Source organism: Budorcas taxicolor, chromosome 3 (assembly GCF_023091745.1).
Source record: "Budorcas taxicolor isolate Tak-1 chromosome 3, Takin1.1, whole genome shotgun sequence".
In the NCBI taxonomy this organism is placed as follows: Eukaryota; Metazoa; Chordata; class Mammalia; order Artiodactyla; family Bovidae; genus Budorcas; species Budorcas taxicolor.
Window position 1 is genome coordinate 81,417,153 of NC_068912.1, and position 15,375 is coordinate 81,432,527.

The 15,375-nt window shown below is 40.6% G+C and overlaps 1 protein-coding gene across 1 annotated transcript in view; it reads right to left on the bottom strand.

The window, feature by feature from the left end:
* ROR1 (receptor tyrosine kinase like orphan receptor 1) overlaps positions 1–15,375 on the bottom strand; it is a 193,004-nt gene that overhangs the window by 123,730 nt on the left and 53,899 nt on the right. Inside the window, exons 3-4 of the mRNA XM_052638057.1 lie at positions 13,476–13,763; positions 12,783–12,813 (exon numbers count right to left, since the gene is read on the bottom strand). Of these exons, the coding sequence (XP_052494017.1) occupies positions 12,783–12,813; positions 13,476–13,763 (319 nt within the window). The remainder of the gene's footprint in view (positions 1–12,782; positions 12,814–13,475; positions 13,764–15,375) is intronic.

Below are 15,375 nucleotides of genomic sequence, written 5' to 3' on the forward strand. Positions count from 1 at the left end.
GCCAGATCTTAGTTCTCCAACCAGGAATGGAATCCATGCCCCCTGCAGTGGAATCACAGAGTCCCAACCACTGGACTGCCAGGGAATTACTGATGGTTCTTTAGAAACACCCACATGAAGAGGACTGTCTTCAATACCACCTCCTGCTGTGATCTCTTGGCTTAATTTCGAACAGAGGCACTCTATCCTCAAGACAGGAGCCTCATGAAGAAATATGGAAGGAAATTGTTGCTCTATTTAACATGAGGTGAGCAGAGCCTGCTACTGACCAGCAGAATGAATGGTTATTTCCTCTTCATCCAGGAGGGCACAGAACCACACAACTGCAGATCCTGGTGGTGGTGATGGGGAGGGTTGCTATGTGGAAGTTCTCTGCAAAGTCATTCTTACTGATTGATCTAACTACATACCACCATGCTTGGAATGGGCAGGAGGGATGCACAGGACAGATGAAAAAGAACAATTAACACCTCAAAGAAGAGAAAGGGAACCCAAGAGGAAATTACATGAAATCAGAACTTGAAAAGATCTCACTATAATAAAGGAAATAACAAATTGAGTCACTAAGTCATAAAAATATGTATTTAGAAGAACTCTTAGATCACACTGAACTCAAGTTCTTCAGTTTGAAAATAAAGAAACTGAGGCCCAAAGAAGGTAAGCATCCTGTGTAGGGTCACTGGCGAATGAATGACACAGAAAGGGCTAGAATCCTGACAAATGCCTTTTCTCTAGACCCTTGCTTCTCAAAGTATGTGGACGAGCATCACTAGAGCCTGTACCTGGTGGGAGCCTATTAGAAATGCAGAGCCTCAGGCTCCACCCCAGACCTACACCTTTGAATCTGCATTTTAGCAACACCTCAGCTGACTTCCATGCAATTACAATCGAGAAGCAGTGGTCAAAACCACACTCTGATATCTCTGGGCTTTCTGTTCACTCAAAGCCAGAATTGGAGTAGAAATGTTCTCCATTTCTTGAAAAGTACTTGCTCTGTAACTTACAGTGAAAGCTTATATTAGGGCTCATAAATACAGGAAAGAAAAGTTTAAATGATGTTGAATGAGGGTTTTTGGATTGGCTTTGCTGTCTGGCACTCACTGTATGACTTAAAAACAGTTTCTAAGAACCAGAAGCCTAGAACACAGAAGGAACTTGATAAAAATGTGTTAAGCAAATAATAAAACTTTGTTATATGTGGAGAAAATATTTCAGGACAGATGTTCAATTTAACACACATTCATTGAGCACCAACTTATATACTAGGTGCTGTGTTAGGCGTGGCAATATATTTATGACTAACTCACAGACTGAAAACCTCATAGCACAACACGTGCTCCTCAAAAACAAGGCCTTATCTTGCTTCTTCTCCTTTTAAATGTGCTCTGCACACATGACACAGTTTGCCAATATTCACAAGTAAAGTTCTAATTGGAAGCTTTCCACACCCTATTCATACAGTGGGAATTGCTGAGTGATGGAGGTGGATTGGGATGTAAGAGCTTGGCTTCTCAACCTTCTATACTTTTGGAACCATCTCCCAGTGGGGTTGGTAAATCCTTCTTATCTAATCTCTCTGCATTCCCTCCCTCTGCTCCTTCTCTGCAGAGAACTGAGTTTCAAGGGGTTTGATGAAGAGATGGAGGTTAGCTACTTCACTGGAACTGTGGCCCTCTGTGTTCTGGGCCAGCTGCTGAGTGACTTACCCGTCTCCTCTCTACAGGGCACCTCCACCCCTGAACTGCCTGAGTAGCTGTGTTGAAAGTTATCCTTGAGTTTATCTTGAATTGAAAATTACATTATCACTTCCTGGGCTGGGCTAACGCCCAGCTACACTTCTTCACTGTGGCTGAGACTTGGAAGCAGACAAGAAAAGGAAAGAATTCATCAAAAGCTGGTCACTTTATCTTTCTGCAGAAAGGGACTAAAGCCAAAGGCCAATGAGAGGAAAGGAAATAGAGACTTCAAGGTCTCTGGTTGGGGTTCACATCTAGATATGTTGTCCAGAAGGACTCTAGCTGGAAAGAAGGCACAGTCTTTTTGCTAAAACAGCAATGATGATGATGGTGACATTAGTCAACATTATGAAGCTCCTAATATGTACCAGGCACAGTGCTACCCGCATTATAAGCATCTACTTATATTATACCTTTACAAGAAGCTTATGAGATACTTTTTCTTAACCATGGTCTTTCTCAGACTGATTCTTCAGGAGACCTCATAAGATGAAAGAAAAGAAATACAACTTAAATTCACTGAACTTTAATTATCTACCAGGCCCCATGCCAGGACTTTTGATGTGTAAATAGTTCACAGTGGAATAGTTCAGTCAGTCACTCAACAAATGCTGTTTCATTCATTGGAGGAATACTTACTGAATTCTATGAGGTATTAAGTAATTCATATTCATAGTCTCATCACTGCCAATGACAATTCTATAAGATAGGTACTATTATTGCCATCTCAAGTGAAAGTCACTTAGTAGTGTCCAATTCTTTGTGACCCCATGGACTATACAGTCCACAGACTTCTCCAGGCCAAAATACTGGAGTGGGTAGCCGTTCCCTCCTCCAGGGGATCTTCCCAACCCAGGCATTGAACCTAGGTCTCCCACATTGCAGACAGATTCTTTTCCAGCTGAGCCACAAGGGAAGTTAGATGTTGTCTTTCTCCCTCCCTTCCTCTCATCCCCTCATTCTCCTTTTTTTAAATGAATATTTACTGAATGTTGGCTATGTTCTAGGACTGGGATAGAATGATATATGAAGCAGATAATGCTCTGACCTCATGAAACTTATTTTGCAGACAAATAAAGGCATAAAAAAGAAAATATTAGGTGGTGACCATACTCTGTATCAATGAAGCAGTTATAGGATAGAAAGTGCCTGGGGCTACTGTAGATTCAGGGATCATTTCTGAGGAGGTGACATTTTAGGTGGGCACTAAATAACAAGAAAAGAGTGACTCATGTTAAGATCTCGGAACAAAGCCTTTCAAGCAGAGAGAACAGCTAGCTCAGGAATCCTAGGGCCTGCAGAACAAGCCTGGAGAGTCCAAGGAACAGAACCTCCGCCAGCGTGGCTAGAGTTGAATGATGGTGGTGAGAGGCCAGAGGGAAGCAGGGAGTCTTACACGTCAGGGCAAGGAGTCGGAAATCTATTCCAAATGGGAAGTCCAGGGGAGTGAGGGGCCTAAGAGGGCAGAAAATATTTTTAAAAGCTCACTCTGGTTTCTGCAATGAGAAATTGCTTATAGGAGACAAGGGTGGAAGAAGGTAAAGCAGTGCTAAGGTGGTTACAGAATTTCAAATAGGAGAGTGGTGGAGAGGAGGGTGACAGGTGAGATGAAGAAGAAGGGGTGGAGGGTCAGAAGCACTTGCTGATGAAGTGAAAGGCCTGTTCTTTCAGGCCCCAGCACACTGGGCCGGCAGGTGGAGGGCAAAGATTAGCCTCTGCAGTTTCCACAGAGTTTGGCCAAAAGCTTGGCATTTTGTAGGTGATTGATAAGTATTTGTTGGCCTGAACTGATGCTTAGTGTTTGCTGTACTGGGTCTTTTGCCTGTTAGAAAGCTCAAGAGATACACCAGGAGGCCTAGGCAGACATGAGTGATATAATATTGGGACTCCCCAGTTCTCACAGGGTCCAATCCATCAATTTAATAATCCCTAAAGATTAAAACTGAAGAAGTTTAATATGAACTAGGTCCAGTTAAAGCCATTTAACTTTAACTTTTGTGAGCCTGTTAACTAATACAGGGATCAAAACATCTTCCCTGGAGAGCTGTTTTGGAGCAGAGAGGTGATATATGTGAGAAGTCCCAACCATTGCCTTATTTGGGGGAAGAAATTCAACAAAGGGAAGTTGCCATCATATGGAACAATACCCTGGGGCCTCAGAGGCCTCCTAAGATAGTACTAAACCTGTGGTGTCTGTAGACATCAACAACATGCCCTAGTGGAGGTGGGGGAATATGGAATGACAGAGGAAGGACCTAAAAAAATGTGAAAATCAACCTTTTCAGAATTCTGGAAATTGGCCAAAGTCTTGCAACACTCTGAGAATTTATTCAAGAAAAGATCAGAGTCCTATGGAATTTTAACTTGCCCTATTCTCATCTGCCCCTTCTGAGTTCGGCAGTAACCTTGAAAACTGGCAGCTATGAAAGCCAGCAGCAGAGCGCTCACTGGAGGAGGCAAAGGGGGTTGCAGGGCCTCAAAATCCTATCTGCAGAGAACTGGCATGATTTCACCTGTTGAGCAAGAATCTGGAAAAGCCCCATTCACAGGGCTTGATTTTTTTTTTTAACTGGACTCGGAACTTCTGGGTGGGAAAAGCCCTAGCCCCAGGACATTTGTTCAAAAAAAAAAAACAAACAACCTCATAGTTGCCTGGGCTAACAGTATCAGCTGGGGAAAAAATGGAGCCTAGCCAAAAAAAGCTCAAAAGCTCTCAAAGGGAGGATCTAAGGAATGAGACAGTTATAGGGGACTTTGAAAACCTCTGACATACTTCTGGAGATGTGGAAGGATGCACTCATACGAGGTCATGTGAGGGGTTGTGTGCATACGTAGGACAGATCTGAGAAAGCCTTAATCTCTCACCTCTGGCTAACTTCGAGGTCATGCTCAAGCAGGAAATGAAAGCAAAGATAGAATTATAAACTGGAGTGCTAAAGGGATTCCTCCAAAACACACATGGAACCCTTCAGCAAAGGGTGGGAGACTTCTTGGTTTAAAGTAACTTCTGTCCAATTGTTAGCTGATCTCTGAGCTGAGCACAGACTTCTGTAGCATACGTGATAGGGAATATAGACTATTCAGAATTATTCCAGAAAAGTCACTAAACAAACAGGAACAACAAAACACAGCAACATCAGAAAGGAAGTGATCTGATTTCTAGAATTACCACAATACATTATTTAAATGCTCAGTTTTCAAAAAACAGTAAGTTCTTTGAAAAGACTGATGAAATTGACAAATCTTTAGTCAGACTAGCTAGTTTTACCAAGAAAAAAAATACAAGTTACTAAAATCAGATATGAAAGAAGAAACATCACAACTGATATTATAGCAATTTTAAAAATCATAAGTTAAACTCTAAACAACTATATATCAGTAACTGAGATAATCTAGACGAAATGGACGAATTCCTAGAAAGACACAGAACTTGACTCATAAACAGAAAGCCTGAATAGATTTATAACAAGTGAAGAAGTTGAATCACTAATTTTGAAACTTCCCACAAAGAACGGTTCAGGCCCACATAGCTTTACTGGTGAATTTTAGCCAAACATTCAAAGAAGAATTTTTCACAAACCCTTCCTCAAAAATAGAAGAGCCTATTTCCCAACTCATTCTAAGAGGTCAGTATTATCCTGACATCAGAATTAAACAAAGACATTACACACAAAGAAAACTACAGAGTAATACCTTTTATAAACATAGATACAAAACTCCTCAAAAAAAAAAAAAAAAAAAACCACTAGTGAACTGAATTCAGCAACATATGTAAATCATCTGCCTGCAATGCAGGAGACTCGGGTTCAATTCCTGGGTCAGGAAGATCCCTTGGAGAAGGAAATGGCAACCTACTCCAGTATTCTTGCCTGCAGAATCCAATCCCATGGACAGAGGAGCCTGGCGGGCTACAGTCCATGGGGTCGCAAGAGTTGGACACAACTTGGTGACTAAACCACCACCACCAAAAAGGAATTATACATCATGACCAAATGGAAATTATTTCAGGAATATAGTGAAAGCCGCTCAGTCATGTCCAACTCTGCGACCCCATGAACTATACAGTCCATGCAATCCTCCAGGCTAGAATACTGGAGTAAGTAGCCATTCCCTTCTTCAGGGGATCTTCCCAACCCAGGGACCCAACCCAGGTCTCCTGCATTGCAGGTCGATTATTTACCAGCTGATCCACAAGGGAAGCCCAAGAATACTGGGGCGGGTAGCCTATTGCTTCTTTCTCCAGGGGATCTTCCCGACCCAGGAATCGAACCCAGGTGTCCTGCATTGAAGGCAGATTCTTTATCAGCTCAGCTATCAGCTGAGCCCAGGAATTTTAAGCTTGGTTTGATATTAAAAATTAATCAACATAGTATACCACACTAACATATAATAAAGGACCAAAAAATCATGATCATCTCAATAGACACAGAAAAACATTTGACAAAATCCAACACCCTTTTATAGTAAAAAATATTCAACAAAGTAGGGAAAGGACAGAACTAAAGAGCATCTACAAAAAAACAACTGCTAGCATCATAAAGTTTTTCCCTTAAGATCAGGAAAAAGACGATGTCTGTTCTCACTACTTCTATTTAACACTGTACAGGAGGCTCTAGACTAGAAATAAAAAGCACATATATTGAAAATAAAGAAGTAAAGCAGTTTCTATTTGTAGATAACATGATCATATGATAGAAAATACTAAGGAATAGGAATGGCAACCCACTCCATTATGCTTGCTTGGGAAATCCCATGGACAGAGGAGCTTGGCAGGCTACAGTCTATGGGGTCACAGGAGTCAAACATGACTTAGCAACTAAACTACCAGCTACATATATACACACACATACATACATACAAATACTGAGCTTCCCTGGTGGCTCAGATGGTAGAGAATCCACCTGCAATGCGGGAGACCTGGGTTTGATCTCTGGAGAAGGGAACAGCTACCCACTCCAGTATTCTGGCCTGGAGAATTCCATGAACAGAGGAGCCTGGCAGGCTACAGTCCATGAGGTCACAGAGTCGGACACAACTGAGCGAATTTCACTCACACCCATACACGCAGAGCTAATAAATGAGTTTAGCAAGGGTATAAAATTAAATTGGAGAAGGAAACAGCAATCCACTCCAATATTCTTGCCTGGGAAATCACAAGGACTGAGAAGCCTGATAGGCTACACTCCTTGGGGTTGCAAAGGGTTGGACATGACTTAGCAAAGACATAAAACTGACATACAAAAATCAGTTGTATCTCTATAGAGTAGCAGTGAATAATCTGAAAATTAAGAAAACAATTCCATATACAATAGCAAGAAAAATAATAAAATATTTAGGAATAAATGTAACATAAAGGAGTAAAATTATACACTGAAACCTATGAAACATAATTGAAAGCAATTAAATAGAAAGACATCTCATATTCATGCACTGGAAGATTTAATGTTTGGATGGCAACACTCCAAGTTCATCGATAGAGCCAATGCCATTTCATATAAAACATCTGGCTGGCCTCTTGGCAGAGATTAACAAGCTGCCCCTAAAATTCATATGGAAATAAAAGGAAACTCCGAATAGGTGAAAAAAAGTCTTTAAAAAGAAGAATAATTTTGGAGGATGGAATGATCAGCTTTATGCGTCAACTTGGCAAGGTACAGTTCCCAGTTTTTCAAACACTATTCCAGTTGCAGTTGTGAAAATACTTTTTAGATGTGATTAACATCTGTAGTCAGCTAACTGTAGGAAATCATCCTCAGTAAATGAGCGAGTTTCAGCCAATCAGTTGAAAGGCTTTTAGTGCAGAAGTAATAAGGTTTTCTTGATGAAGATGAAATTCTACCTGTGGACTGCAGCATGAGTACCTGGTGAGGAGTGTCTAGCCTGCCCCTCCTGACACTCTATCCTGTGGATTTCAGACTTGGCTAGCTAGCCCACACAATCATATAAGCCAGTTCTTTGAAATAAATCTCTTCGCATATGCGTACATATAACATTTTATTGGTTCTGTTTTTTCAGTAGAACACTGACTGAAAGCGAAGACTCACATTTTCTGATTTCAAAACTTACTCCAAATCTATAGTAACCAAGAGAGACTGTGTGGGGAACTGGCCTGAGGATACTCACATAGATCAATGGAGTAGAATTGAGAGTCCAAAAACAAACACATACATTTATAGTTAATTGGTTCTTAACAGAGTGCCAAGACAATAGGTAAAGAATAGTCTTTTCCACACACAGTGTTGGGAAGACTGGATTTCCATGTGCAAAAGAATGAATCTGGATTTCCTATCTCACACATTAGGCAAAATTTAACTCAACATGGACCAAAAACCTAAATGAAAGAACTAAAATTATAAAAGTAAGAAGGAAAGACAGGAGTAAAACCTTTGTGACCTTGTTTCAGGCAATGGTTTCTCAAAGACACAAATAGCCGAACAAAAAATAACAACAAATTGCACTTCATCAAAATGAAAAACCTTTTTGTTTTAAAGAACATTATTAAGAAAATGAATATTTTTCTCCCACAGAGTGGAGAGAAGTCATATATCTGATAAGATTAGAGTATCCAAAATATGTGAATAACTCTTAAAACTAAAGAATAAAAAGACACACACACACACACACGCACACACAAAACCAATTTAAAAATAGGCAAAGAATTCAAACAGACATTTCTCCAAAGAAGATGTACAAGTACCTAATGACCATATGAGAAGATGTTCAACATCATTAGGCATTAGGAAAATGCAAATCAAAATTACAATTGAAAAAAATCACAACTTCACATCCACTAGGATGGTCGTAATAATTAAAAATAAATAAAAGGAAAATGAGAGACGTTGTAACCCTCATACATTCCTCATAGGAGTATAAAATGGCACAGCCCCTTTGGGAAATGGTTTTGTAGTTCCTCAAAAAGTTAGATACAGAATAACCATATACCTATGGAATTTCATTCCTAGGTAGACATTCAAGAAAACAGAAAAGACACACCCCACAAAAACTTGTACATGAACAGCACAGCATTATTCAGAATAGGTGAAGGTGGCAGTAATACAAAAGTCCGCCAATAAACGAATGGATAAAGAAAATGTGGAATACACTGGAATACTATTCAGCCATAAAAAAGGACCAAGTACCAACACATGCTATAATGTGGACAAACCTCGAAGCCATTATGCTAAGTGAAGGAAGGCAGACACAAAAGGGTAAATACTGTGTGATTCTATTTACATGATATATCAAAAACAGGTAAATCCAAAGAGACAGAAAGTAAAGGAGAGGCTATCAGGGGCTGGGAGGAGATTCTTTCTCCTCCCAGGTGATGAAAATGTTTTAAAATAGCCTAATAGTGAAAGTTATACAACACTGAATATACTAGAAACACTTTACAAAGGTGAATTTTATGGCATATGAAGTATATCTCAGTAAAATTGTTATTTAAAAAAGGAAAAAAAAAAAGTAAAAAAAGAAGGCCCCTGTCCTGGGCGCACATACACAGAAAATAAAGTGAATGAGAGTAAAGAGTACACAGGGGATTCTCTGCTTCTAGGGTGGTGCCATTAAGTGCTGGCTCAGTGACCCAAACCTTAAACATCCATCTCCATGGTTTAACACTGCTCTGGTGCCAGGGATCACTTCTCTGCATCTTTCATTCTGTGTCCTTGAAACAGAAGACAACTGTGATTCTATCCTGTGAAGGTGTGTGGCACTGCCAGGGGGAGTGATGGACACGGCTTGGAGCACAGGAAAGATTGCAGTGGCAAAAGCACTGCAGTAAGAGACAAATTAATCAACTTGTCAACTTCTTTCCAGTTTGAATGCAATAGACTCTCATATAACAAACTATCATTCCAAATATAACCAAGCATTCATTTTCATGTATTCCAATCATTGCTTCTGAAAAGTTCTCCCAAATAAGGGTAATATTTGCAAGGGTTTCACATGGCTGAGATAAATTCTTTAATATTAAGCATCATAAGTTGAATCGTTTCTGCCCCCGCCAAATTAACATGCTGAAGTCCTAATGCCCAGTAGCTCAGCACATGGTCATATTTGGAAATAGGGTAACTTGATTACAGAGGTCAGTTGTTACCCTGTATCTGAGTTAACACAGGGTCACTGGGATGGGCCCAAATACAATATGACTGGTATCTTTATGAAAGAGGAAATTTAGTGACACACACAAAGGGAGAATGCTGTGAGAATATCAAAGCAGAAAATGGGGTGATGCATCCGCAAGAATACACACTATGTGAAGATATCATGTAAAACAACATTGGCATTCATTTCGCTGAAATGGAGGCAATAAAAGAAGTTTTAATGGAACTAATATATAACAATCTATGAATTACTTATAATATCTCTGGCTCATGAACAGAGCATGTAGACATGAAGAAGAATCATTCAAGTGGTTAGTTTTGACAGTTCCTGGCTTCTAGTCCTACACAAATTTTGCATGTATGTTTAAATGTTGCCATTATGAAAGTATATTTGTTAATGTGGGAGGACAGAACATATTTCACTGAACAGTCTGCTGGCTTGATTTACAACATTTAAATATGTAGACGTGTGGTATGTGGGCCTCCACTTGAGTTCGTGCCCCAGGCTCCGATAATTGTTAGAGGTGGGCCAGGACCCAGCAATGACAGAAGAAAGCTAGCCCGCAGCTATGAACAGAAGCCAAACCAATGTTTCAAACTTGCTCTTGCTACAACCTAAAATGCCATGCTGGAAGCTTCGTGTGAAGACCTGATGCGTCCCTAGGGGGAGTGGCAAGTGCCTCACATGTTTTGTCTTTCTGGGCTATAATCCCAAGGGCCCTACAAGCCCGTCCCAGTCTAGGGATGTGCTGTGGCCTCAACTGGTGCCCAGCTCTCACCAGGTTTCATACACCTAATACATCTCACTGCTCTAAACATCAGGGTGTGTCATGCACTTGCATTTGATTTCCTTGCAGTAACTCTTACGGTGCCACCTTCAAGCGACAAGAGCAATCTTCTAACCGCACTTCACTCCTGCCCTGGGGAAAGACTGTGCGGTTTGACAAAAGGCTTTCAGAGCGCTCCTCAGTGTGATATCCCCCACGGCTATTATTTTGTTACATTCTGCCTGTCTCCTTGTGGGAGGTTTGGCATCTTGTTGAGGATAGGGAAGGGAACTAGCATTCCATTTGGGAGTTAGTCTTATGAAGAGAGGAACTCTTGGAGATAGGGTGAGTGGTGGCAACTGACAAAGGAGAAAAAAGTAGGATCTATCACTAGTTTCTAAGGGAATGAAAGAAAAGGGTACCAAAATGCCAACTAGCAATGCCAAAATGGGGATGAAAATTGAGCTGCAGAAGGCCCTGTGAGATTTCCAACTTTGATTGTATTTTATTGCAGCTCCCTTCAAGCAAACATGGCAACTGTACAGTTCATGTTACCGCAGACTAACATGATAGATAAATGAACAGCTCACATAAAACAGAGTGCCTGACATCAAAGGATACTTTGAGCTATCACTGAGAATCTTTAAGGAACTTCAATAACCTTTCCATAGATATCAGCTCACAAAAGTGGTGTCCTATCTTTGTAAGAAATTAAAAATCATGAGAAAATAGACTGAGTTCATCAGAAAGGCAGTAACAAAGAAAGAATGAAAACTTCAAGAAGCAAAGACATAAAAAGGTTTAAAAATACTTTTGATACTAAAAAAAGGACCTCTGATACAAATACAACAGGTAGAAATTCAACAGCCCAGTGTTTAAGAACAAAGGCAGATTAGTGAACCACATTAATCAACCTAGGACAGAGATTATCAGCTGCATTTGAAACTCAGATTAACAGGAACAAACAAGGTACCAGAGTGGGAACCATTTTTACAGCCGGTAACAAGTTTTCATCTTTGTTTAAATAAGACTTCAAAAGGATTCCATATATCAACAAATAAGTGAGTTCATTTTAAAAAAAGATTAACTTCAAGAAACGCAAGGCAGAGTGACCACAATTCTGACCTGCTTTAAGATCAATCAACATTTTCTACCTGGGCAAGTAGAATGCAATTAGCACACGGGTGATTTTAAAGACTCTTTAACAGTCGCCTTGAACTGGCTGATGAAATAGCAGAACAGTGTGGCTGAAAGCCAGTGTTTATTTTTACCCATTACCTGTTTTATTAATGGGATTGTGGGCCACTGGACCTCCAGGCACACACAAATATATTAAAATATCCCACACTGTAATTAAGAGGCACAGAGGGGATTGGAGCAAATTAAGTGGTTGTTGTATTTGCCATTGGTTTAGTCTAGGTCAGGCATTTGGATGCTCTCATGGCAGAGCCCAGTGAGTTTTACTTAAGAAATCCACAGAATATGAAATACATTTTCTTGAAGAGCAAGGATTTTAATAAGCAGGTCATCCCCACCCCTGCCCAAATAAGAATATACATAAAGAAAAATCCCCCAAGTGAATACTCCTAGAATGAAAGAAGAGATTCCCTCAAACAGAAAAGGAAAGATGCAGCAACAATAGGGTCAGTGAAAGAAACTGGATTTTGAGACTCGAAATGAAACAAACGTAACTCTCATCCAGACACTGGGCTTTCTTTTCCTCGGCAAGTCAAAACTTCTGCCTCTGAGTTCTTAAAGGGAATAAGAATAAAGTGATCACCTAGCAGATGACCTGCTCAATAAGTAAAGCATCAGGAATGAAGTACAGACCCTTTGAGGCAAAGGCTACAGTATAGGTTCCTAAGCCAGCACTGTTTCATTTTTTGGTTTGATTTTACCAAATCCATTGTAACTAAATGTTAGTTTAATTTGAAAATAATACATGTAAATAGACTCTTTGCTTTAATCAACATTACCACAATTGAGATTACTGCCAGGGCTGGTCTCCTGTGAATCTTCATATCAAACAAAAAGCAAAACGGAATGAGGGCAGGGCAAAATGGAATGAAATCTGGGAACACAGTGTTTTGACCCAAGCAGAGGACAAAACAGCCTTTGCCCCAGCAACCTCGGCGGAAACCCTTGAAAATGACTTGAAAGAAGATGCAAGTACTTACGAAGATCCTGGACTTGCGGTGGGAGGGGGCCCTGAAGAAATGAAAGAAAAAGAAAGGAAACAGTCAGCCTGGGTTATTGAAAGGTAAGCTTCAGTACAGTCAAACCATTACAATCTAAAGTTCTCAACCACCCCAAGGTGATATTTATTTTTCTGGAATTTATTATTTTGCTCCAGCTCCCCCAGCCACCTCTAGGAAAAAACATACCAATGAGATTATCCCACGGTTCAGAGCCTGAAAAATGCTAAGACCAGGGTTGAAAAATGAGTCAATAGAGTAGGCATTATCGTGAGATGCAGGGAGTTTCAGTGGGAGGCTGAATGAGCACAAGGATATTGATACAACCACAGGCAGGGGTCTTTGATGCCAGCTGGATCAAAAAGGGGCATGTGTGCTGGAAATCTTCCCAACTTCTCTGGACAAGGAACATCTTTGCTGAGAAGAATTCACTGGTGTGGTGATTTAGAACTGCAGCTGAGGTTAGGCCGATCTGGACCCTGCTCTTGCTCTGCTGTTTACTGGCTGGGTGACCTTGAACATGGTACTTAACTGCTGGTTTATGTATTTCTAAAATGGGTACAAGTGTTCCAGCTTCTGTGTTGCTGGGCACACCCAGTAGATGCTCATTTCTCCATCCCTCCTCACCCCCATGGAGGCTGAGTCAAAGGTCATCCCCTGTAGGAAGCTGCTTACCGAACTTGACAAACAGGACTCCGGTGGTAGAAACCACCTTCTTGCCATTTGTCGCCACACACTGGAAGTAGCCTGTGTCTGTGGTGTCAAGGTTTCTAATCCGCAGTCGAGAGCCATAGTTGGTTGCCCGAAAGGAGATCCTCCGGGGCTCCTGGACCACAGGGGCATCATTTTTGAACCAGCGGATGGTGGGAGGTGGATTCCCCGAGACTTTGCAGTGCAGTTCAGCCGTCTGCCCCAGGGACGTGGTGATGTTATTCATCGGCTCATCGAGGGTCAGGTAAGAATCTGTGCGTACAGGGAGAAGCAGGCAGATGAGAGGGGCAGACCATCTCCAAGAGACCCAGATTCACTCTGTGTGTCCCAGACCACAGAGAGACTTAACAGGAGCAGCATGGTGGAGACAAACGATGCATGAAGTCAGCCCTTTATCGAGACCCATGACTACTAAAGAACCAGCCACCGATCCTGCTGCTTGGAAGGAAATGTGTTACTAACTGTGGAATAAAACCCGGTTTTCAAATGATTATATAGTACCCATGGATAAATGGATTTTCCAGGCCAAGACAAAATGAACTTTTGTGTTTCAGAGTAATTAAAAAAAACTACGTGCTCCTTGTTACAACTGCAAATGATATAGTGAAGAAGAAAAAGAAGCAAAATTCACCTCAAATCTCCTCACCCCAAAATATATCCTTCTTAACATCCTGGCAAAGATCCTGCTTGTCCACTTTTGATAAAAGAGAAAGCATGAAACATTGGAAAAGTAGGAGCAATATATTTATGTCTACATGGCCCAAGATCAGGAAGGATGCTGAAGATCTTCCTGCCAGTGATGGTATAACAAGGGTTATGAAGGCCAGGTTGCTAGCAGACAAAATGATGAGGGAATGAAACTATTTCCATAATGTTACTCATGTCAACTGTAACACATTATAAAAAATAACTTCATGCATTCAATTTTTAATTGAGATATAATTTACATTCTATGAAATGTATCGATCTTAATTACACAGCTCCTCTAGTATCAACAAATGCATGTGCCTGTGTAACCAATGTCCCTATCAAGGTATAGAACAAGAGAACATTATCAATATCCCAGAAAGTACCCCCAAGATCCTTAATAGTCAATCACTCCTCCTACTCACAACCCCTCCCCCATGCCAGGCAACTATAGCTCTGATTTCTACCAGCAGAGATTAATTTGCCTATTCTAAAATTCACGTAAATGGAATCATACTGTTTTGCATTTGGCTTATTCTGAGATTTATTACATTAAACATTTAATATTGAATAAATTTTAAGCTTACTCTTCAATAATATTTTAAATATCATAGTTATGGAATCCAGTTGCAGAGTAAATAATCAGTTAAATTTTTAAAAACTAAGTACAACAAAGTTTAAAAATTGGTCAATTACTCAATAACATATATGGAGTTTTCTTTGACTTCATTTTTCTTGACCATTCATCCTTGGGTAGATCCCCCTCCTCAACACCTCCCATTGCCCTCTGTCCTTCCCCCACTACAACCTGGGATGGCTTGCTAAGCAGCTATCTTCACTGCTAGACAGTAAGCCCTTAGGGGCAGGCAGAATGTTTTGGTCATCACTGCGTCCTCAGAGATCCTACCATCTGGCAGCATTATCCAGTAGCACTTTCTGCTATAATGGACATGTTCTGTAATCTGCGTTGTCTAACTGGTAGCTAGTAGTCACAAGTTGACCTATTTAGCAGATGAAATATGACTATAGTGACTAAAGAACTGAGGTTTTTTTTTTTTTAATGTGGACCATTTTTAAACTCTTCATTGAATTTGTGACAAAATTGTTTCTGCTTTCTGCATTTTGGTTTTTTGACCATGAGGCAGGTGGGATCTTAGCTCCCTGACCAGGGATCGAA